This window comes from Podarcis cretensis (assembly GCF_951804945.1).
Source record: "Podarcis cretensis genome assembly, chromosome: 7".
Lineage (NCBI taxonomy): Eukaryota > Metazoa > Chordata > Lepidosauria > Squamata > Lacertidae > Podarcis > Podarcis cretensis.
Genome location: NC_137176.1, coordinates 3,002,424 through 3,025,869, shown reverse-complemented (window position 1 = coordinate 3,025,869; position 23,446 = coordinate 3,002,424). Strand labels below are relative to the sequence as shown.

General features: G+C 40.4%; 1 protein-coding gene across 6 annotated transcripts in view; it reads left to right on the top strand.

The window, feature by feature from the left end:
- The window catches only part of CFAP61 (cilia and flagella associated protein 61), a 138,150-nt gene that overhangs the window by 6,169 nt on the left and 108,535 nt on the right, over positions 1–23,446 (top strand). For all 6 annotated transcript variants that reach the window (XM_079983467.1, XM_079983468.1, XM_079983464.1 and 3 more), the window contains exons 4-8: positions 1,142–1,218; positions 2,543–2,610; positions 6,482–6,608; positions 9,929–10,061; positions 18,945–19,095. In XM_079983467.1, coding sequence (XP_079839593.1) covers positions 1,142–1,218; positions 2,543–2,610; positions 6,482–6,608; positions 9,929–10,061; positions 18,945–19,095 — 556 coding nt within the window. The remainder of the gene's footprint in view (positions 1–1,141; positions 1,219–2,542; positions 2,611–6,481; positions 6,609–9,928; positions 10,062–18,944; positions 19,096–23,446) is intronic.

The window sequence follows — 23,446 nt, the reverse complement described above, 5'->3', positions numbered from 1 at the left end:
ACACTGGCTCCCAGTACATTTCCGAGCACAATTCAAGCTGTTGGTGCTGACCTTTAAAGGCCTAAATGGCCTTGTCACTGTAAACCTGAAGTAGCGTCTCCACCCCAGTTGTTCAGCCCAGACCCTGAGATCAAGCTCACTATGAGAAGTCAAGTTACAAGGAAACAGGCAGAGGGCCTTCTTAGTAGTGGTGCCCACCCTGTGGAACATCCTCCCATCAGATGTCAAGGAGATGAATATCTGTGAGCTCTTGGGCCCAATTCAAGGTATTGGTGCTGATGTACAAGCCCTGAAAAGCTTGGGGCCCAAGTACTTAAAGGGGGGACACCTATGCCAATAGCTGCCAAACCAAGTTTTTGAGATCAGTGAGGGAAGCCCTGCCTTTTGATATGACCCATGGCATAGTGGTATGAGATAGGGCCTTATCAGTTGCAGTTCCTCATTTGGAACTCTCATTGGTGAAGGTGTTTGCCTCCCATGTTGACATTTTTAGGCATCAGCTCATCCCAGCTTTGGAGAATGGAACCCATTGGCTAAAGGAAGGGTTAAACTTTTGCCTGAAGCTGCTCTCTTGAAAATGTTTGCCACTGCTTTGAATATAAAAAATAATACAGCCCTGGAAATAGTATATTAGTCCTTAAAGGTCTAGCTCCACCTTAACCATAGCTGTTAATCCAGTATCTCTTTAGAGTATGAGCTGTCCTCAGTGCTGAATAGCAGCAGGGGTCAGCAACCTTTTTCAGCCATGGGATATCTCTATCAGGAGTTCTGTGTTTATTCTGGCAGTCCTGTGGAAATTGAATCTCTATTTAAGCTATTTATCTGTAAATTTAAGCTATTTATCTGCAAACCTATATTCACTTGCTTGAGAGTAAGTTCTTTGGAATCAATGGGCCTACTTCTGTGTAGACACTCATAGGATTGCACTGTTATCCCTGCTAATGAACATAATTGATACTATTGCGCTTTAAATAGATGTTTTTTAAATGACTTAATTCTGTAGCTATCTAATTATGTGACTATTTTGTTGCAGCATTTTGTACACATATTTTACAAGATCAGTGCCTAAGCTGCCATTTTGCAATTTATTTATTTAATTGAATGGAAGTTGTGCTGAACTGTTTGTATCTTTTATTCACAGCCTTTAAATACACTATTTATGCATCTTTTTGTGGCAACAGATGGATATGCAGTTGACTGTTGCCATGAAATTATGACGTAAGTTGATTTATATAGCGAATGTGGAGGTCCTGGTTGGTGTTTTAATTAAATAATAATTAAAGTGCTTAAATCCCATTTTAGCTGGTAGCATGTATGTACAAATATTCACTGGATTGTAGGCAATGCTGTTTTCAGTCTCTATTTTTAAGTTTTACTGTCACAAGGAGAGTCTTGGTTAGGTAAACAGATAACTTCTACATTCTCTATTTTAGTTCTCACAAGCATAACAACCTTCCTAGTCAAAACAAAATAAAAAAAATTCCTTCCTGAAGATACCTGAAAAAGTGTGCATGCAGACGAAAGCTCATACCAAGAACTAACTTAGTTGGTCTTTAAGGTGCTACTGGAAGGAATTTTTTTATTTTGTTTTGACTATGGCAGACCAACACGGCTACCTATCTGTAACTGGAACCTTCCTAGTGACAGACAAAAAGATCTGTGTGAATTAGCCACTGGTTCCAAGTATTTGCACAAACTTTGAGGTATTGATTCACATGCTGTGTGCGTGTGTCATAGAGACAGATAGAATTAACGTTGAATTTTGTATGTGGTACTTGATCATGTGATACTTGATTCATTTTGTCTTATGCTCAGCTAGCCAGTATTTGTGCAGATTGAACAGAAATTACAAGAAAAATACAGTCTGAATTCTCCAAATAGAGAACAAAATCAGACTTCTTTATGAAAAATAACGTGTGTTAGGTTAGCTTTGGAAACATTTATTAGAATGAAAATAAATAAATGTTTACTGTGCTTCATCATGTAGTACATCTTGCAGTTAATTCTTTCAATCCCATATCAAGAATACTGACTCAGTCTTTAATAGGATGAAGCAGATATCGTGACAGTAGTACCACTTTTTTCAGTAGGCTGTGGGGCAGTTTCCTATAGAATATTAAAAGTGTGTTTGGTAGAACTCATTGCTCCAGTTAGATAACCTTGGCCTGAAATCAGGATAAGGCTGAATTACGGTACATAATACCTCTTATGCTTCCTATCGCTCATACCTCAGTTTAATAAGAAACCTGCAGATTTTGCCTGAATGATTAAGCTTAATTTATTTGCTTCAGCCAGAGATCAGCTTGGTTTTCTGCAAGCTCTCATCTGGCCTTAAAATAAATTGTCTCTGGAATTTCTTCATCATTTGATGTGGTACAGCTTCTCCTTTTGTAAAAATGCCTTCCTGTTTTACTATATCTTATTGCCCATCTTATTTAACAGAGAAATTTCAAACACAATAACCAATATTTGAGTGCAAAATAAATGTTTTTCAAAGCTAAAACAGAAACTATTTCTATATATATTTCTCTTTTTTATTCAGGACTGTTTTCAAAACTATCCCAGAGCTACATTTCATACTTCTCTTTGTACCATGTGAGGAGGATTTAGGTAAGACATGTTGAGGTCCTAAAACATTTAGGGAGCTGGTGGCATGGTTTCTCTTGAATAGTTGTGCTTCAAGCAGAGGTGTGGGGTTTTTTTGCCAGATCATCTAAGGCCTAAACTGCATATAATGTAGTTATTTTCCCAAACATGTTTCTCACCCCCAAGGAACAGCATCTATGGGAGGAATGGTCAGCTGTGGGGAGGAGACTACTTAATCTTTTTCCAACCACTTTATTCATTTAGTCAAAATAAAAATAAAACCACCCCCCGGTTTTTCTGAGTGGAGGAAAAAAATATGAGGATCAATGGATCCTTTAAAAATGAAATAAAATGATACATATCAACAAGTAACTTGCAGTTGGCTTTCAAACTGCATAAGTGTGCACAGCTATGCATTGTTTTTTATTTTTACAATTTTACTTCCCTAAAAGTCCTGTAATATGGGCTCCTCCAAAACACTCCTGGATGTAATGTGAAAGCTTGCCAGCAAACCCATGTTCCTGTGCCTTAGATGCATAGTTGTCAACTTTTCCCTTTTCTTGCAAGGAATCCTTTTTTTTTTTAATAATATTTATTAAAGATTTTCAAATATAACAAAAAAAAGAAAAACATCCAAATTTAAGGCCTTATTTTCAATATCATCTTTCCAGGACTTCCCCCTCCCCACCCCCTGTTGTATTCCAATTCTTTCAAATAGATTCAACAAATTCTTACCCCAAATTTTAAAATTATTATCATTAACCCAATTTAAAAAATATTTTCCCATCCCCTAAAATCGACCTGTTCCCTTCCACGAGTTCCCCTCTTTAATATAAGATACAGATTAACATAAAAGAATTAAAGAAAGAATAAAATATAATTTAACACCCTTTGGATTCCAAATTTCCCTCCCCCCTTTCCCGGTTGCGTTCCCAATGTCCATCAAATCCACTGTCTCCTGGAGCTCCCACATCTGAACCATAGTCTAAGCCATAATCCTTCACCAGTCCGCTTTGCCATCTTTTTAGTAATCTTTTAATCATCTTTAATTTCAAATGTCCAATCTTAGAAAGGGTCTATCTTCCAACTTTGTCCAGTTCTTGTTTTTCTTGTTGTTCTTGATGTTCTCTCTTCTCCTCTTTTTTTTTTCTTTTTTCCCCCTGCTCTCCTGCACAAATGTTCTAATTCCAAAAAGCTTGTAATTCCTCTACAGAGGCTTTGTAATTCAGGAACAAAACATTACGTCAAGTCCCTTCCATTCTTCAATAGATAAATCTATTGTCTCCTTTAGTGTGTAGACCTCTGTAGACAAAATAGTGTTCCATTTCTGCAGTTTCCCAGGAGATAAAATGTCCGATTCAAATTCCATGCCAGCGATACTTGTAATAACCCACAGCTCCTCTAGAGGGATTATAGTAACTCAGTTTCATTCCCGATCTCACCCACCAGTCAAAGTAACTTATTATTCCTTGTTTTAAACAGTTTATATCCAATTTATAACAAATGTAACCAGCAAAGTCCAAGTAACAAAGTTCTCTTTTTGTTCTTCAGTTTTGGCAGCTCCTTTGACAGCTGTCAAAACCTCTATTTCTCCTCTCCAGGCGCTCTCACGGATCGCTCCCGGGGCTTCCGGGGGGGGGTTGTATTTTAATTCACATTCCACTCTTCTCCTCTAGCCCAGCTTATAATTTTCCATCGCGAAATTAATATCTTTATCAAAAGAAAAGGTTGCGCTCGATCTTAGTTGTCAGGTCCTTTGCTTTAGCTCCTCTAGAACAGGGGGGAGGTTGACTTCCTTTTTATACCTCCCCCGCTCGCTCCGAATTTAAGAAAAAATTTTATTCCCCTTTTTAATCCAAGTTTCAATTACTCACGGGTTGTTCTTTTAAGTCCAGATTTTCAATGGAAGAAGTCAGCGCTCTCTGCCAAATGGCATGCGGCTTCGCTCGGCAGGGGAAGCGGAGGACTCACAGCACCACCACCCCCTGTCACCCGCACCACAGCCTTTAAAAAGGCTCCTTCGCGTGGTCGGGGGGGGCGCAAACGGTGCCAGCCGAGTCACCATGCCCATGGGTTTCAGTGCCCATGGTTTTTGAGGGTCCCAACGTCGCCGGCGCGGTAGAACCCAGCCCCTGCCGAGCAGACTCCCTCCGGAGCTCAGAGGGAGTCCGCCATTCGGCGATGGCGCCAACCCGGAAGTCTCTTGCAAGGAATCCTATTTGGAATAAGGGAATTTCCCTTTTAAAAAGAGAAACATTGAAAGCTATGCTTAGATAGCTCTCAATATTGGTAAAATAGGAAGCAAATAGTGTGTCCTACTATCCTAGTTCTTCAGCTTGAACTCCAGATCCTATATTTTACTTGGTACCAATATAAACAATTATGTAAAACTACTTGTCAATACAGTGGTGCCTCGCAAGACGAAAAGAATCCGTTCCGCGAGTCTCTTCGTCTAGCGTTTTTTTCATCTTGCGAAGCAAACCCATTGACGGCTTAGCGGATTAGCGCTATTAGCGGTTTAGCGGCTTAGCGGATAAGCGGATAAGCGGCTTAGAAAAAGGGGGGGGGAGGGGGAAAAACCCGCAGGAACTCGCAAGACATTTTCGTCTTGCGAAGCAAGCCCATAGGAAATTCGTTTTGCGAAGCGCCTCCAAAACGGAAAACTCTTTTGTCTAGCGAGTTTTCCGTCTTGCAAGGCATTCGTCTTGCGGGGCACCACTGTAATTACTGACGCCCATTGATTTCAGTGGGTCTCCTCTCAGTGCGACTCAGTTGGATACCACCCAAAGTATCTCACATATTCTCAGTAAATCTTATAACAGCAGGAGGGAGACCAAGGCTGAGATATAATGGCTTGATGAAGGCTCCCTTTTGAATGAGATATTAAGCAAGCATTTCCCAACTTGCACTCATGCTCTTGCCCCTATACAACACCAGCTTCCAATGCAGGATCGGGCTATATGTATATATATTGTTAGTTCTTGGCAGTGTTAACATACTGAAAAACTTAACAAGTCATTAACTACATCTTTGCAAAACCTAGTTCTAAATTACCAACCAGGTTCTAAGTCTTCAGTCCTGTGACTTCTTTCTGAGTGGACATGTATAGGATTATACTATTTTATTATATTTTTAGTATTATTGTAAAAAGCCGTTCTATACATCTAGACAGAACATGCACTCTAAAAAATACTTAATGATCTGTACTGGATAATACCTGCCAAAAGTTGAGAAAAACAATGAACTAGTAAAATATTTTATAATAAGAGCATTTGGAAAATATACCATCACAGGTATATATAAATATAACAGCGGGTCTAGCATATACTAGATATGGAAACATTTGTGTACTGATTAAGACAAGAGTCAAAATTTATAGAATTTTTCTGTCCTCTCTGACATCAACATTTAATATAAAAGTATTAAAAGTATTAGCTTGGGTTTGAGCTCATATTTTGTTCAAAAGCTCTTGGTAGTTATTCATTTTATAATGAATTAATAAAAAAAGTATAATGAGGAAAAATTGAGAAACTAAACGGCGTTTAGCCAGAGCAGCGATGTCACGCTGGCCACGTGACCCGGAAGTGTCTCTGGACAGCGCTGGCCCCTGGCCTCTTAAGTGAGATGGGCGCACAACCCCAGAGTCTGTCAAGACTGGCCCGTACGGGCAGGGGTACCTTTACCTTTACCTTTAACACAAATCATCCAGCCTATATTGGTTCATAACGCTTATTTCACTTTAAGTATGTGACGTCGCTCTTTATTAAAAATGTTCAACTAATAGCAAGATTTGTACCAGAAACCAAAAACATTGTTTACTGAAGCATGTTTACTAGTGGCTGAAGATATTTAATGCAAATCATGAATCATTTTCATAATATTTTATTGTCTTCAGGCATAGACTTAGCAACTGCTTTTTCACCAGTGGAGAGCATAGCAGGTTCAACGTGGGATTCCGACTGTAATCTGTATGTGTCACACAGGCACCAATATTGTCCCCAGCTGTATGTCCGCTGTGCCAGGTAAGAGTTATGCATTATTATGTGATTTTTGTGATAGTTAACTTCCTACTCCCTTCTTCATTTGTAGCCTCACAAATTCTTAGTCAGTCATTTTCATATATACTTTTCGTTCCTTTCCAAGTTTTAGTTGGGTCAGTAATTTATATGGTTATGAGTTGGCTAATTATCTGTTCTATGCATGAAGTATTTCCCTATGTTTAAATATGAAGTGGAATATTTTTTATATTGCAAAGAAATTCTGTATTACATAAGCAAAGAAACCAGTGATATTTCAGAGTTCTCATTCTCCAGCAATTTCTAAATGCTGGAACTTCCTGTGGCCTAGTTCTCACTGAGGCAGTCTTTTTGTGTCTGAACTCCAGCACTTTATTCTTCTGATGAGGGTGCACATGACTGAATGTTCTGCCACATTTTTTAAAAAAAACAAAACCCTTCTATATGTATAAAACTAAGTGTGAGGGAGAATCATTCAGTTTCTGGTGTTTTTGGCTGGTTGTTTTTGTATGGAGGAACAGTGTCAATTGAACTCCCACCTGCCATTTGAAGTATACTGGCCTGGTTCATCTGATATGGTAAGCCAACCTATGGTTTATGGAGAGCACAAAATATGCAGGCTGCTGGCTCCCAAAGAGGAGCTCACAGTTGCTTTGCCCCTCGCTGGTTCTTTTTGTTCCCACACTGCACTGAACTAAGCCAAGGTTTGTCTTGTGAACCAGTCCGCTGTGTGTCTACCACCTTTTTGGCAACTAGACCTCTTTAACTTCAACAAGTGTTCTCATTCGTCCCATGCACATCATTTTAAAAAAAATTATGAAGAGATTTATATTAAATTCATTATAGGATTTGGAGCATTTTCAAGGGTTCAATTGTCTAGTAGATTTCTGAAATAGTTTATTGAACTGTATGCTATTTTCAAATACCAGCAAGCAATAAATGAGTTAGGAGAACCAAAATAGAACAAGCACAATAGTTAGTTCACCAGTAGAGGTCATCATAAGCCTTGTAACAAAGAACCTGTGCTATAGAAATCCCTTTGTAGGGAGGGGATTAATGAATGGCCAGAAGTACTTTTCATATCAGAACATTAACACAGTGTCTAAAAGCACTCTTTAGCTTTGGGTTTGTTTACCAAATTCAGCTTAATTAAATGCTACTTAATGGCATGTCAGTTTGATGGGTGGATTTGGAGTGGGTGTATGGCTGTGGCAGTAGGGGGGCACTCTTCATTCCCTTCTATACTCTTTCCTTCCTTTCAGTTACCCCCCTTTTCCTTTTATTATTATTTCACCTTTCCTTTCTAGAGATGCTAATCAGTCCCCACAAAGTTTGTCATCAATGACATAGAAAGCTGTCTATTTACACTGACTGGAAATGGCTTTCAAGAAGTTCACAGAGGTCTCTCCCAGTTGTACATGCCAGGGTTTGAACCTTGGACCTTCTGCTTGCAAACCAGGTGTCTCTCACATTGCTCAAAGAGACCCTGAAGGGAGGGAACTCCCATCTCTGGGCTGCAGGCAGTGCAAATAAGTATAACCTTAACTGACAAGGATCTCTTTCCAGCAATGGTGTGCTATAGCATTACACAATAATCTGTACCAGGATGAGAAAGAAATCACCAACATTCCCATGCCTTCTCCTTTGTTATGTACTGTACTGGCCCGAATATAAGCTGCACCTTTAAAATTGGAGGGGGGGGAGAGAAAAAAATTAAAAAATACCCAAATGTAAGTCGCTCCATTCTTCACTGCTCCTGGCTGCATACTTGGGGGGGGGGGGTCACGCTGCATTGCTGGTGGCCTTTCCCCTTCCTCTCTCCCTTCCCGGCCTTGGGGGAGAGGATGGGGGACTATGCACAGGATGGGCACCGTTTTGCCATGCTCCTGGCGCTGTTTGCCCTGCGCTCCTGGCTGCATACCTTAAGGTCATGAATATAAGCCTCACTTTAGCTTTTCACGGTCGGAATTTGGGGGAAAGGTGAGGCTTATATTCAGGCCAATACAGTATTTTTAGTATATGTGCTGCCAAAGCGAGCACCCAATACAGTATTTTTAAAGCCCCCCTGCTTTTTATGATCAAATAACTTCTGTGGTGTTGTGTTCCAACCTATGAGCGGTTTGTTCCAAGTAACCAAGGCATTTTGCAGATGATTCCAGGAGCACTTTGATTGTATAGTTTTGTGTATACAAGGTGCTTATTTAATTTTATGCTGCTTTTAAAATAAATTTGGTTGTAAACAGAGCTTTTAGAATGTGCTACTGCATCAAAAATATATTCATCAATAGCTGTGTGTGTGTGTGTGTGTGTGTGTTGTAAAGCCAAGTTAGATTTACTTGTAAACAGCTTGCCCATGTAAAGAGATGTTCCTAGCTGCCAAGTCAAATGCATTTCACCAATCTGAGGTTGATCAAGTCTGTGAAGGGGAGACACCCTTTTCTTTTCCATTTGAATTCTCTTTACTAAAATCCTGTCTGCTATTACGAAAGTTAACACATCACATGTTTAGACACTTAGATCTCCAGTCTTTCTTCATTTTCAGATCTCCAGTTATCAGAGTGACTCTGACTCTTTTACAGACCTTTTTTCTATTCCCACGAATGAGCAAGTGAAGTCCAACCATTTTTATATATGATATTTTTCAATATTAAAAATGTTACTTAAGCATTTAATCCCAGTAGTAATCTGCTATGTAAGACAAAAAAGAGGATAAGAAATTGCTGTATCTAATTTCTAACATGGAACATGTTCACCTTCTTGGAACTGTGTGTGTGTGTGTGTGTGTGTGAGAGAGAGAGAGAGAGAGAGAGAGAGAGAGAGAGAGAATGGTAAATAACTGATATTTTTTCATTACTTTTGAGAGAGAGGCATTCTAAACGTGATCAGAGAAACTTTGTTTTATTGCAGGCATAGGCAAATTCGGCCCTTCAGCTGTTTTTTGAGACTACAATTCGCATCATCCCTGACCACTGGTCCTGTTACTTAGGGATGATGGGAGTTGTAGTCCCAAAACAACTGGTGGGCCGAGTTTGCCTATGCCTGTTTTTATTGTTTTGCATGCTGCAGTGCTGAAACACAAAGTGAAATTTGTTGGTATGTGGTATTTGAATGACTTCAATTTGGGTGCAAGGGCCATTTCACAAGTGCACTGAAATATCAAATTAACTGGAATATATTTCAAGGTCACCTACTCCAAATGCTCATCCTGATTTTAAGATCCTCTATACATTGAACATCTTCCACATGATTTTTTGCAAACTTTGTCTTCTGCAAAGTAAAATGTAGATTGTTTCCAGACATTCTTAAACAAGTCATCTCATCTGTAGAGTGGAAGACCACGATGATCTCACCCCTATCTTTGCACGCCACAATGACACCCTGAGAAAAACCTATGGAGATTACTTCCTTGCTGAACTGATAGAAGCACAAGATGAAGAGAATCGTGCTGTAGTTTGTGAGGTGAGTCATAATCTTATTACAAAATAACTGCTGGTCTACTGCTTTTTGCCTTTTTGATGGTTACTGTATGTGCCAATAGGAGGGTGGCTTGGATTAATTTCCAGATACCTGAGAACAACACTTCATCTGGAGGTTGGGACACACTGCCATCACTTCATTTTTTGCATATGATCTGCAGTGTTTGGATGATCAGGGTTGCTTATAATACACCTCTGTTTCTGTGAAAGAAATAATCCAAGCAGTCTTTGATCTTAAATTTACACAGAAATTCACCTTTCCTGAGAAGGAAAATAAAGCAGAGGCAATGGGTAGCCCCCACGTTGCTAAAGACATGTACCGTATTTTTCGCCCTATAGGACGCACTTTTCCCCTCCAAAAATGAAGGGGAAATCTGGGTGCGTCCTATGGGGCGAATGCAGGCTTTCGCTGAAGCTTGGAGAGTGAGAGGGGTCGGTGCGCCCCTCTCGCTCTCCAGGCTTCAGGAAGACATCCGCAGCCTAGGCAGCCCTGCGGGAGTTCCCTAGATGGATAGCAGCCTAGATGGGCGCCCTGAAATAATTTTTTCCCCCTTTATTTCCCCCCCCCCAAAAAAAAACCCTAGGTGCGTCCTATGGGACGGAGCGTCCTATGGGACAAAAAATACGGTATTCTATCTTTGGCATACCTTTGATAGATGACTCCAGCCAGGATTTGTCATAAGTGTTATCTTTCATAATTTTGTGTTGAAATTTTACTTATTTAGTCACATTTGCATCACATGTCAAAAAAATACAGCATCCAGAAAAATGGACGTGTGCTCAGCAGATAATAGCAGCAGAGAAACAGTTAGAGGCTGAAATATTTTTAGAGACCATAAGTCTTTGGTATTACTTGGGGTTGTTAACTTCTGGTTTTAAAAATCCTGCCCCTCCCATGTGAGGCTGAGGAATGGCACAAACTGGCATGTCAAGGGCAGAGCATGGGAAAAGCTGATTGGCACTTGGTAAATCATAGATAGAGCTTAGCAGAATCTGGTGTATAAAGGGTTGAGTTGGCAAAACCAGGATTCTACTGGCTTTTCACTTTTTAGTAAAAATCATTTAATGCTTGTTTGGCATCTGTTAATTTCTTTATATTGAACTGAACTGATTCCTTTATTCTGTGGGATATTTGGTTGTGGGCTTTTGTTTCTGTTTTAAATCATCTGCTACAGTTAAATTATAGGATAGTAGTACAGAAAATATGAAGTTTTATAAAACACAACTCCATTAAAAAAGTTACTTACTACTAAGTCTGCCTAACAACTGGAAAAAAAACATTATCTCATCTCTCACTCAACAGCACTTTATAAATATCTAGACAGTCTAGTATAGTGGTTAGCGTGTTGAACTAGGGCCTAGGAAACTAGGGTTCAAATCCCCATTTGGCCATGAAGCTCACTGGGCACCCTTGGTCCAGCCACTGCCTCTCAGCCTAACCTACCTCACAGGGTTATTGTGGGGATTAAATGAGGAGCAGGAGACCCATCCCATGTACTTGTTGGAGGGGGAAAAAGCTTGTATATACATGCAACAATAAAAACACAGCACCTGGCATCCAGTTTGACTTGGAGTTTTCATTTTACGCTTTGCTAATGAATACCTGTGGGCGCAAAGTAGGAGCATTTTGATTGCAAACATTGCCTTTAGATAAAGAGTTGATCACTCCCTTCCCCAGTGCTTCTGTTGCAATCTGTTTTATAGTCCTCCTTCCCTGATTGCTGTCTGTACCTCCACTTCAGGTATAATAATACTGAATTCTGTTGCAAGTTTCTTGTGTATATCTCTGATTTGTACTTACCTTTCACCTGCAATGTTAATAGCGGACTACACTGCAGAGTTGACATGAACCATGGAGAGCCACAAACTCCTTTTCAACTTGTTACACTAGGATAATAACAAAGAACAATATTTGCATTTTCATTGGCAAATCTACACACACAAAACAAAAACATTCACAGAAAATAAGAGAACAGAACTGCCTTTGCTTCTGTCTTTTTTCCTGGTGGGAAAATCATGGATTTTTTCATTGTTTTCTATGAGCTGAGGTCTCCTACAAAATAAGTGGCATCTTTGATGATGGAGGAGGATGGACCCCTTTTTCTGTAGAGGTTCCCCAAAAATAATCCTGAATGGCTGCTACCTGTCAGGCTGAACCTAGCCTGACAAACCCGAGGCCAGCCTTCTCCAACCTGGTCTCCTCCAGATGTTTTGGACTACAACTTCCAAGCTGGCTGGGGCTGATGGGACTTGTGGTCCAAATATGTAGAAGGCACCAGGTTGGGTAAGTCTGGTTGAGGCTGTCTGTTTGGAGAAGCGTTCGTAAGTCAGGGATCATAGAATCATAGAATCATAGAGTTGGAAGAGACCACAAGGGCCATCGAGTCCAACCCCCTGCCAAGCAGGAAACACCATCAGAGCACTCCTGACGTATGGTTGTCAAGCCTCTGCTTAAAGACCTCCAAAGAAGGAGACTCCACCACACTCCTTGGCAGCAAATTCCACTGTCGAACAGCTCTTACTGTCAGGAAGTTCTTCCGAATGTTTAGGTGGAATCTTCTTTCTTGTAGTTTGGAGCCATTGCTCCGTGTCCGCTTCTCTGGAGCAGCAGAAAACAACCTTTCTCCCTCCTCTATGTGACATCCTTTTATATATTTGAACATGGCTATCATATCACCCCTTAACCTCCTCTTCTCCAGGCTAAACATGCCCAGCTCCCTTAGCCGTTCCTCATAAGGCATCGTTTCCAGGCCTTTGACCATTTTGGTTGCCCTCCTCTGGACATGTTCCAGTTTGTCAGTGTCCTTCTTGAACTGTGGTGCCCAGAACTGGACACAGTACTCCAGGTGAGGTCTGACCAGAGCAGAATACAGTGGCACTATTACTTCCCTTGATCTAGATGCTATACTCCTATTGATGCAGCCCAGAATTGCATTGGCTTTTTTAGCTGCCGCATCACACTGTTGGCTCATGTCAAGTTTGTGGTCAACCAAGACTCCTAGATCCTTTTCACATGTACTGCTCTCAAGCCAGGTGTCACCCATCTTGTATTTATGCCTCTCATTTTTTTTTTGCCCAAGTGCAATACTTTACATTTCTCCCTGTTAAAATTCATCTTGTTTGTTTTGGCCCAGTTCTCTAATCTGTCAAGGTCGTTTTGAAGTGTGATCCTGTCCTCTGGGGTGTTAGCCACCCCTCCCAGTTTGGTGTCATCTGCAAATTTGATCAGGATGCCCTTGAGTCCATCATCCAAGTCGTTGATAAAGATGTTGAATAAGACCGGGCCCAAGACAGAACCCTGTGGCACCCCACTAGTCACTCTTCTCCAGGATGAAGAGGAACCATTGATGAGCATCCTTTGGGTTCGGTCAGTCAGCCAGTTACAAATCCACTGAGTGGTAGCATAGTCAAGTCCGCATTTTACCAGCTTCTTTACAAGAATATCATGGGGCACCTTGTCAAATGCCTTGCTGAAATCAAGGTAGGCTATATCCACTGCGTTCCCTTCATCTACCAGGCTTGTAATTCTGTCAAAAAACGAGATCAGATTAGTCTGACATGACTTATTTTTCAGAAATCCATGCTGACTATTGGTGATCACAGCATTCCTTTCTAGGTGCTCACAGACTGTTTGCTTAATGATCTGCTCCAGAATCTTCCCTGGTATTGATATCAGACTGACTGGGCGGTAATTATTTGGGTCCTCTCTTTTCCCCTTTTTGAAAATAGGGACAACATTTGCCCTCCTCCAGTCTGCCGGGACTTTGCCTGTTCTCCAGGAATTCTCAAAGATGACTGCCAGTGGTTCTGAGATCACATCTGCCAGTTCTTTTGATACTCTTGGATGCAGTTCATCTGGCCCTGGAGACTTGAATACATCTAAACTAGCCAAGTATTCTTGTACTATCTCCTTAGTTATTCTGGGCTGTGTTTCCTTTGCTGAATCATTTGCTCCAAATTCTTCAGGTCGGGCATTGTTTTCTTTATCGGAGAAGACTGAGGCAAAGAAGGCATTGAGGAGTTCAGCCCTTTCTGTGTCCCCTGTTTGCATTTCAGCATCTTATCCTCTGAGTGACCCCACTGTTTCTTTGTTCTTCCTTTTGCTACGAACATACCCATAAAAGCCTTTTTTGTAATTATTCTAAGTTTGTTATAAGCCCTTGGATTTCATTGGTTTGCTAGTGCTCTCTGCCATGTTCTGACTTCAGTTCAATGAAACATTGGTTTCTTTACTTTAGTATTACTAAGGTTAGGCAGAAGTGACTGCTTATGATTGAAAAGCAGTTGCCAGCCAGTTTCTTGTTTTAGTTTTGCAGTAGTAACTGTAAACTTTGCTGTGGAGTTCATTAGAGGAAAAGTGTTTATTCTTTTACATCATCTTAAGGATCTAGTACTTCCAGGGGGAAAGGGATGGCTGTGGGACTTCCCTCTTGGTGAATCATCTTCAGGGCTTTGCCTGCCGCTCTTGAATCAATGCAGCAATTATCAGTAAGTAAAGAAGGCATTGGCAGAGTATAGCTGTGAAACTTTAGCTTAAAAAATGCTAGCAAAAATAAAATACTAGCCAGTGGTCTGTCAATCTTAGTCATAAATTATGTATTTATCTATTTAACTGTTTTTAAGGGAAATGCATCACCATGTATTCAAGTGTTAAGAGTTCATGGGCTTATTTAATTTTGAGTGCAAAGAAGGTTCATCAGTCTCAAGAGGTTGAAAAACAGTGGTGCAGAGTATTTTTAATAAACTCCTTAGTTTAAATGACACCAGTGTAGCGTGCTTACAGCTTGATTTCAATTAATCATTTAGCAGAGTAAAACACTTGTTCAAAGCCTATCTTATAAATATTGCACCCTTGTCTGGCAATTATCAATACAAACCCAAGAAAATCCTTCAGAGGTTCATCAGTGCTGCTGTAGCTTGGGAAAGCACTGCCGTGTGGGCCAAGATAGAAGTCAGTTTGCCCTCCAAAGAATGAAGCTGGCGGGTTCTTTCTGCACATATGGCAGATAGATTGTTTAATCAGCTTCAGCTGAGCCTTGGGCCTAAAATTACATTGGAGCCAAGCAACTGCAGGGCTCCAGCTTTGTTCAGCTAAGCAAACAAATGATCAAGGGGGAAGGGGAACTATATGTGTTTTTATTTTTATTGAAGTGTTGATGCCAGCTGTGTCAATTCAGTTCTTTAGAAAAATATTGGTTTAGGACCTAGACGAAAAGTTGAACCACTTGGAAAGCTATTTTTGTCTAATACTGTTGGTCAAACAATTGCATGATGCTAAAAGACAGGGCCATTTTCCTTAGTGCTATGACTTCTGTGTGTAACAAAGGGCCAAACAAGATGTAGCACTAAACATGAAGTCACTCTAGTTAAACAGCAGCAGCAGCAGCAGCAGCAGCAGTAGTAAAGGCAGGCAGCCCTGCTTTTCATTGGAAACACAGAATGCAGAGGAGGAGTTTACTCTTTTTCTTCCCAGGTGCAGTGCCAACGAAAATTGTCCCATTGAAAATTAGTCCTGGGAGAGGAAGGTGAGGGATGGTTCCCCACACTTGCTCTAAAGTTTAATTATACAAATTTTGACTGGGAAAATCCTAAGCGTATTTATCAAGGATACCTTCTGAATAAACCTGCTTAGGATTCATCCAAGTATCTAGTTTTGCTTGTGTTTTTTAATTTCCCAAGTTCTTATTAACCATGTTTTTGTTGTAATGGGATCTTTTCAGTCTTGTTTTTTTAAAAAATAATATTTATTACTTTTAAAACTTACAATAAAGAAAAAGAAGAAAGAAGGAAAAAGAGGGGGAAAAAGAACAAAAAAGAGGGGGGGAAATACAATACAATATATAAACTATACAAAACACAACCTTAACACATTAAACTAAACACAATAAACTAAACAATACAATACAAAAACAATTTAAAAGCATACATCATACCTTTTCCATATTCTATCTTTCATTCCCTTCTTTCATCGACCTCCTCTCACCTCCCTTTTTGTATTCCACTTCCATTAATTGTTTCAGCAATTCCTTTCCATCTTTCTCTATTTTCTATCATATAAATGTCCTAACATATTTTTAATCTTATTTCCATTAAAACTAGTATACTTATTTAAGCTTAACTCCTTAAAACATTTCCACTAAGGCCATAAAATTTCATTCCAACATTTTTCTATCACTCATTAATTTTACAATATTTCTATATATAAACTTTAAATTTTCCAATCTTCTTCCACCATCTCCTCTCCCCGGTCTCGGACTCTGCCAGTCACTTCCGTCAACTCCATACAGTCCATCAACCTGGAGATCTTATGTCCGAGGCTCTTAACTCTTTTCCACGTCCCTTCTGCAGGTCTTCTTCATATTCTTTGATGCTAAAGAGCAGATCTCAGGGAAACTCCGACCTAACGATACTTTTATTCCTTCTCGACAGGTCAGCCAAATTTCCATAGTTAAAGCTAAGACCCATAAAGTATTTCAGGGCATGTTTCAAGATTCCTCCAAATCCAAAGGCCCCCAGAACTCCAAACTCCTCCTGACCCAAGTCCATGTCCCAAAAGTCAGTTAATCCCTGCATGAAGGGATCTTTCCAACTTTCCTTTTCCAGTCCAGGCCGGGCTCCGATCCTCAAAATCTGACTTTTTCTAGTTTCAATCATAAAAGGCCTCAACTTATAGTCCTCAATTTGCCTCTGTAAGACTGAGGCTCCCACTTGTATTACTTTAGGTTCGACAACAACAACTTTCTCCTTCTCCTTTTCCACAATTTATCCTGCAAAAGTAAATTCCTGTACCAAATCCTGAATAATTTCTGTTTTGGTGCTCACTTTTTGTCCCAAATTAATCACTTTTTGTCCCAAATTAATCACTTTTTGTCCCAAGTTATCAATTTTAGTAGTCAAAACATCCGTCTTCTTGTGAAGTTGTTCCAACGAGTAGCTTATCTTACGTAATGCAGTCGTTAAGGCTTCTCCTGTCGACATTCTTAAATAGTCCAATGTTAATCCCTGATTCTCACAGTTCTTATCATGCAGATGGAGATTTCCCAGCTCCACTCTTGTAACAGTTTCAAAAGCTCCCTCTAGAGGGAAACAGTCTCCACTTGTATCAATCCTTTCAAGCACAGTTCAAAAAATAAAGTTAGTTTCAATTTTCAGTTACTTTTCCTCCTTTTTAAACGCAAAAGAGGACAATGGAAACAATATATTTCTCTTATTTAACTAACTGTCAACATACGTTCTCTTCACTGTCAATGAACTCTCCCAAAAACATCAATCTACTGGCAGCCCGTTTCCAGGTTCAGAGTAGTGATAATTTAATTTTTATCACTCTCTCCTGCAGGCTACACAATCCAAAATTTCCCCCCTCTTCTCCTGCTTCCAAGGGGGGTTTAATGATTTCAATCAATGGAAGTTTAATCCTTTACATAAGGCTTTCCAAGACCTTAGCTTGCATCTTCTTTGCTTCAATCTATTTACAAAAGGGGAAGGCGGACTTCCTGTTTGAAACCTTGCCGTTTCGGTACCAAATTAAGACGTTTGTAAATCCAATTTTCTGTTCTACTCACGGGTAGTTGTTTGAAGTCAAATTGTCCACAGGAAAAAGGCAGCGCTCTCTGGCAATAGCAATGCGGCTTCACTCCGTGAAAGAAGCAGTCAATTCGAAGCACCGCGCCGCTCACCCCACGTCGCTCCGGATCCCCAAGACTGGGTTTCCCCGCGAGCAGGGGAGGCGCAAAGGGTGCCAGCCGAATCCCACATTCACAAGCTTCTCCCACCTGTGATTTTAGTGGGTCTCCGCCCTCGCCGTGGCGGTCAGACCCTGATTTCCACGGAGCAAATTCCTCCCGATCGGAGGAACTCCGCCATTGCCGGAGGCACTAACCCGGAAGTCTGGGGATCTTTTTCAGTCTTGACAAATGACTATTCAGTAAGCTATTATTAAATAGATTGTAATTTCTACCGCTTTGAGGGGTCCATATAATACAATCAGGAGGTCTTTGGGCATTTCCTATCCAGGAGTATTTATTTCTGCCAAGACCGTTGGAGAGAGAGGTTTGGAAGAGCGATTCTTTACTCTCACATAGCAGGGTTAGCACAGTGGCAGTTACAAGCACATTAAAACGTGGTTAATTTATATCTGTCCTCAGCTACCTTTAAGCAAACATTCCCCATGAAAATAATATTCTAATTTCAATTACAGTGGTACCTCGGGTTACATACGCTTCAGGTTACATACGCTTCATGTTACAGACTGCGCTAACCCAGAAATAGTACCTTGGGTTAAGAACTTTGCTTCAGGATGAGAACAGAAATCATGCTCCGGCGGCGCAGCAGCAGGAGGAGGCCCCATTAGCTAAAGTGGTGCTTCAGGTTATGAACAGTTTCAGGTTAAGAACGGACCTCCGGAACGAATTAAGTACTTAACCCGAGGTACCACTATATTTCACATTGCATTTGGCATTGCATATTAACGAATACACTTCTCTAATCAAATTCTACATTATAATACATTGCTCGGTTTGCTCTTAAAATTTCTCCAGAATAAATAGATACTTCTTGTAAACATTTCTATTTAAGATATTCTTTAGCTGTGTTATATGAGAAAGCATTATTTAGGGCATATTGAATTAGATTGGCCAATGGGTTTCCCTCAGTGCTTTTTTCCTAAAAAAATATGTTTAGGGGTACTCTCATTTTCCTACTCATATTGAAATACTGCCCCTCAATGAGGCCAAACTTAGATCCACAAAATGCTTAGGGGGGTATGCGTACCCCTGCATCCCCTCATAAAAAAGCACTGGTGTCCCTTCTTAGCTTTTGAAATACTTTTTAAAAAAAGATTGACATCTGTTCAATTATCATGTTTCAGGATGATGGCATAGCAGTGGGCTTCATGAGTGTATGCTCTGAAGTGAGTATACAGTTGCTTCATGACTGTTTTGACTTGGGTCCCTTCCACGGACTATGTAAACCACACCCAGATGACATTCTGAAGCCACCACGGAAGCCAAGTGACATAGGTAAAAATGCAACACTTTGTGCAGTTTAATTAACTGCATTGGTTTGAATATTGTTAAACGCTCAGGTGAGAGACAAGGGAAGTAGATGGTATTTATATAAGGAACTCATTTTTATAGTAGATTTTTTCCTCTTTTTTTGTTCAGAGAAGAAAGGAAATAGATGAAATTGCCCAGTCTGTCAGAAGGTTTGAGAAAGTGGTTTCTATACCTAGCCCCCAGGTGAGAGTTTGTTATTACAGAGAGAATCCTCCACCCCACCCCCCGCTGCCTCCAGTGGGAAACAAGGGGAAGTACTTGGTATGAATGTTTTCCATGGGCATTAGGCGGTCACATGGGTTAATATCTGCCCCAAAGTCCAAGGCTAGAAATATTCAAACTCAGTGAGTAAGCAGCTACTTCCTGTGCTTCCATTAGGGGGACCTTTCTCTAGCTAATTCCAGCTTGCTCTAACTGTAGACCTTAGTTTTTCTATGTATGTTCCAGTTGTCCTGTGGAGAAATCTTCACCTGAACTAGGGTTGCCATACATCTGGAATTTCCCAGACATTTCCCAAAAAGAGCTCAGTAAGTTTTTTGTCCTGAATTTACTTCTAGAAATATGGCAACCCTACTTGAACGCAATCCATTTTTCCTGGTTAAAGCTGTGCAGGTTGGAGCACAGTCACAGTGTCATGCAATAAGGCAAATACACCCATTGTAAACTTTCTATTTTCTCAAGTTATTCTAGCATATTGAAGTGTGAACATTGTTAACTTATAACTGAAAGATAATGACATGCATGAGCCTGGGAAAAATGCATTACCATCAGGGGCTTTAACTGAGCTCTTGCAAGTAAATGTACAGCTTCCAATACCTGCTTTTGTGGTTACGCTATTGTGTGTAGCTTTGAAATGTGGTTAAATTAACCCATGCAAAATTTTACACCAGCAGGGGATGCTACCATTATGTTTTGCACTTGGTTTGACAAATGCTGATTCATAAGTTTGCTTTTACAAATAATTATGTTTTCATGCAGCTTTAATAAAAAAGGGTTTTGAGCTGATTAGCTTGAAAATGATTATATATTTTTTCTCTCTGAAAATGCAATAAAAAAACCATTTTTGAGCCATCTTGATGTAAGTGGTATTTTTCACAATAATTATAGTAATTTGGTTGTTGCTGTATCTGGAATTAGAAATTAGTAGTTACAGCATTTCTAACAGAGGATGAATTATTCTGTTGTAGCTTTCACACTGAATTGACTTTTTCAGCCAACCTGCTGATTTTCACCTCCAGTATTAATTCATCTCTTCCTGTTATATTGTTTAAGGACTTTTAAAAAATTATAGTTAAAATAAAGGTTATGGTCCTCCAATATTTATTCTTGGCATATCTAAATCACAGTAATAATGCAGTAATTAAATTGATGCTGGTGAATTATAAGCATGTTTAAAGGAAGTTCTGAAGTTCTAATTAATTTGCATATAAAATGTAATGCTATTATATTAAAAAATATTATTTGGCAGTTAAGTATGCTAATTACTTGTTCACCCCAAACAGTTAGAATATGTTGTGGTGAGAGCATCCTTAATTATTCCATGTAGGGTAAGCTTTTTTTTTTTTACTGTTAGTGTTTTTCATTATCTGTTCATGTTTCCAACCCCTAAGGCTGCAGTTGAAACCACATTTACTTGAGAATAAGCCTCGTTGAATTCAATAGGACTTGCTTTTGAATTCTTGAAGTCTATGAGGTTTATGAAAAGACCCTTTAATTCTCTACCTTGGGAAGGATTTACTCTGGCCCTCATATGTTGTGAATTTGCTGTCATATTGCTTTGCTTACTAATTTCTCTGTGTCACTTAAATGATCTGTATTAGGTATTGTCAGAGCTGCCCGAGGTCCCAGCTCACAAAGGACCAACGCCAGTCCGTTGTTATATATAAAAGTCTTTATTGAAGTGCAGTTTCAATTTCAAAGCCGCGGCGCGCAGCTCTACGTCTTAAACCCTAGACCGCTGAAGCTCCGTCTGAGTCTCCTCCCCCCAGACACCAGTTTAAGACTCTAGCCTTGCTCCACCTCTTCCTTTGCTCTTTCCTCCTCTGGGTCCGCCTGTCCGCTGGGGTCTTGCCCTTTCTAGACTCTTCTGACGCTGAGTCCCCTGAGTCTTCCCCCTCCCTCCGGCGGGCTTTAGGACCTGGTTCCCAATCCGTGTTTCCTGCTGTGCCGCGCGCCTGTACATTCGAACTTGGCGCGCGCGCCCAGCCGGCGACCTTTCTTCTGACCGTTACACTGCTCCTGTCACTGCTTCCCCCTTCGGAGAGGCTAGCTGGACCTGACCTCCCCTCCGTTCCCTCACTCTGCGATAGAGGCGTGGCCAGCCCTGATTCATCTTCTCTCCCTGCTGGAGGAGAAGCTGGCCCTGATACATGGGACTCTTCCCCCCCACTACGCTCTGGTGGAGGAGCTGGTCCCGATCTCCCGCTGCTGCTTTGGGAGTCCCCGCTGGCCCCTTGCTTCTGGTGTGTACCCCCTGGGACCCCCCTTGCCCTGGCCATAGGCGCCCCCCTCTGGGAATCTTCTGAATCGCTGGAGAAGCTCATGGAATCTCTCGGGCCACTTTCATACTCCCCTACGCTGCCCTCCGATTCTTCCCCTTCGCTCTCCATTTCCTCTCTCCCCTGTGCCTCTGCTCCTGAGCCCCTGACAGGTATTTTGTTTTAAGATGTTCACAGCTTTGAGGCATTTGTGGTTTAAAGGCAATATATAAATAAATGCGAATAATGTATCATAACAGTATCTTAGTTGTGCAGGCAATAACAGACTCTCAAGTCCTATTAGTCTTTCTGGTTTTTTTTTTGTTTTTTTTTTAGGGGAGGTTGCAACATTTATTTATTTTTTTAATACATATTTATTAAAGTTTTTTTGAATACAAATGCATAAATAGACGACATTACTTATATCATAACATAATTTCGTCACTTCTTTAGACTCCCTCACATCTCCCGCTCCCACTTACATTGTTACGAAAATTTTTTCCAAGCAAATTACCCACTTGTTTGCGATCTTATCTCCGCTCATTTAAATAAAATCTAACAATTCTCCAAGAAATTTATATTTTCCTTAATCTCACTTATCGTCAAATTCAGATCTAATTCAGTGGTAGGCAGTTATTTGTGATCTAGCATCCTTCTTAACATTCAACCAAATTACAATATTTTTGTAGATAAATCTTGAATTTCCTCCAGTCTTCCTCAACCCTCTCCTGTCCCAGGTCTCGGATTCTACCAGTCATCTCGGCCAGTTGCATATAGTCCATCAGCTGCATCTGCCACTCTTCCAGTGTGGGTAGATCTTGAGTTTTCCAGCTCTTAGCGATGAGTATCCTTGCTGCCGTTGTTGCATACATAAAAAATGTTAGATCCTTCTTTAGCACCTTCTGGCTGACAATACCCAGAAGGAAGGCCTCTGGTTTCTTAGTGAAGGTATACTTAAATACCTTTTTCAACTCATTATATATCATTTCCCAGAAGGCCTTCACTTTAGGGCAGGTCCACCAGAGGTGAAAGAATGTTCCTTCATGTTCTTTACATTTCCAACATTTATTATCAGACAAATGGTATATTTTGGCAAGTTTAACTGGGGTCATGTACCATCTATATATCATTTCCATTTTGCTTCAGAGCATTACATGCAGTGAAGTTCAGCCCAGTGGTCCACAACCTTTCCCAGTCCTCAAACATAATATTATACCCAATGTCCTGAGCCCACTTTATCATAACCGATTTAACCATTTCGTCTTGTGTGTTCCATTTTAACAGCAAGTTATACATTCTTGATAATACCTTAGTCTTTGGTTCTAACAATTCTGTTTCCAACTTCGATTTCTCCACCTGGAACCCTACCTTTTAATCATTTTTAAAGACTTCTTTAATCTGAGCGTAATGTAACCAGTCTCGCACTTTATCCTTCATTTTCTCCAAACTCTGCAATTTCCAATTGTCTCCATCTTTTTCTAGTATTTCCCAATATTTTGGCCATTTGGCCTCCATATTGGGTCTTTTTCGGGCCTTAGCTTCCAGAGGTGAAAGCCACCTCAGAGTTTTGTTTTCCAATAAGTCTTTGTATTTTGTCCAGACATTAAATACTGCTTTCCTGACAATATGGTTCTTGAAGACCTTATTGATCTTAACCTTATCATACCATAAGTATGCATGCCAACCAAAAGCGTTGTTAAAACCTTCCAAGTCCAGTACATCAGTGTCTTCGAGAAGTAGCCAGTCTTTTAGCCAGCAGAAAGCTGCGGCTTCATAATACAACTTTAAGTCTGGCAGGGCAAAGCCCCCTCTTTCTTTCACATCAGTTAGTATCTTAA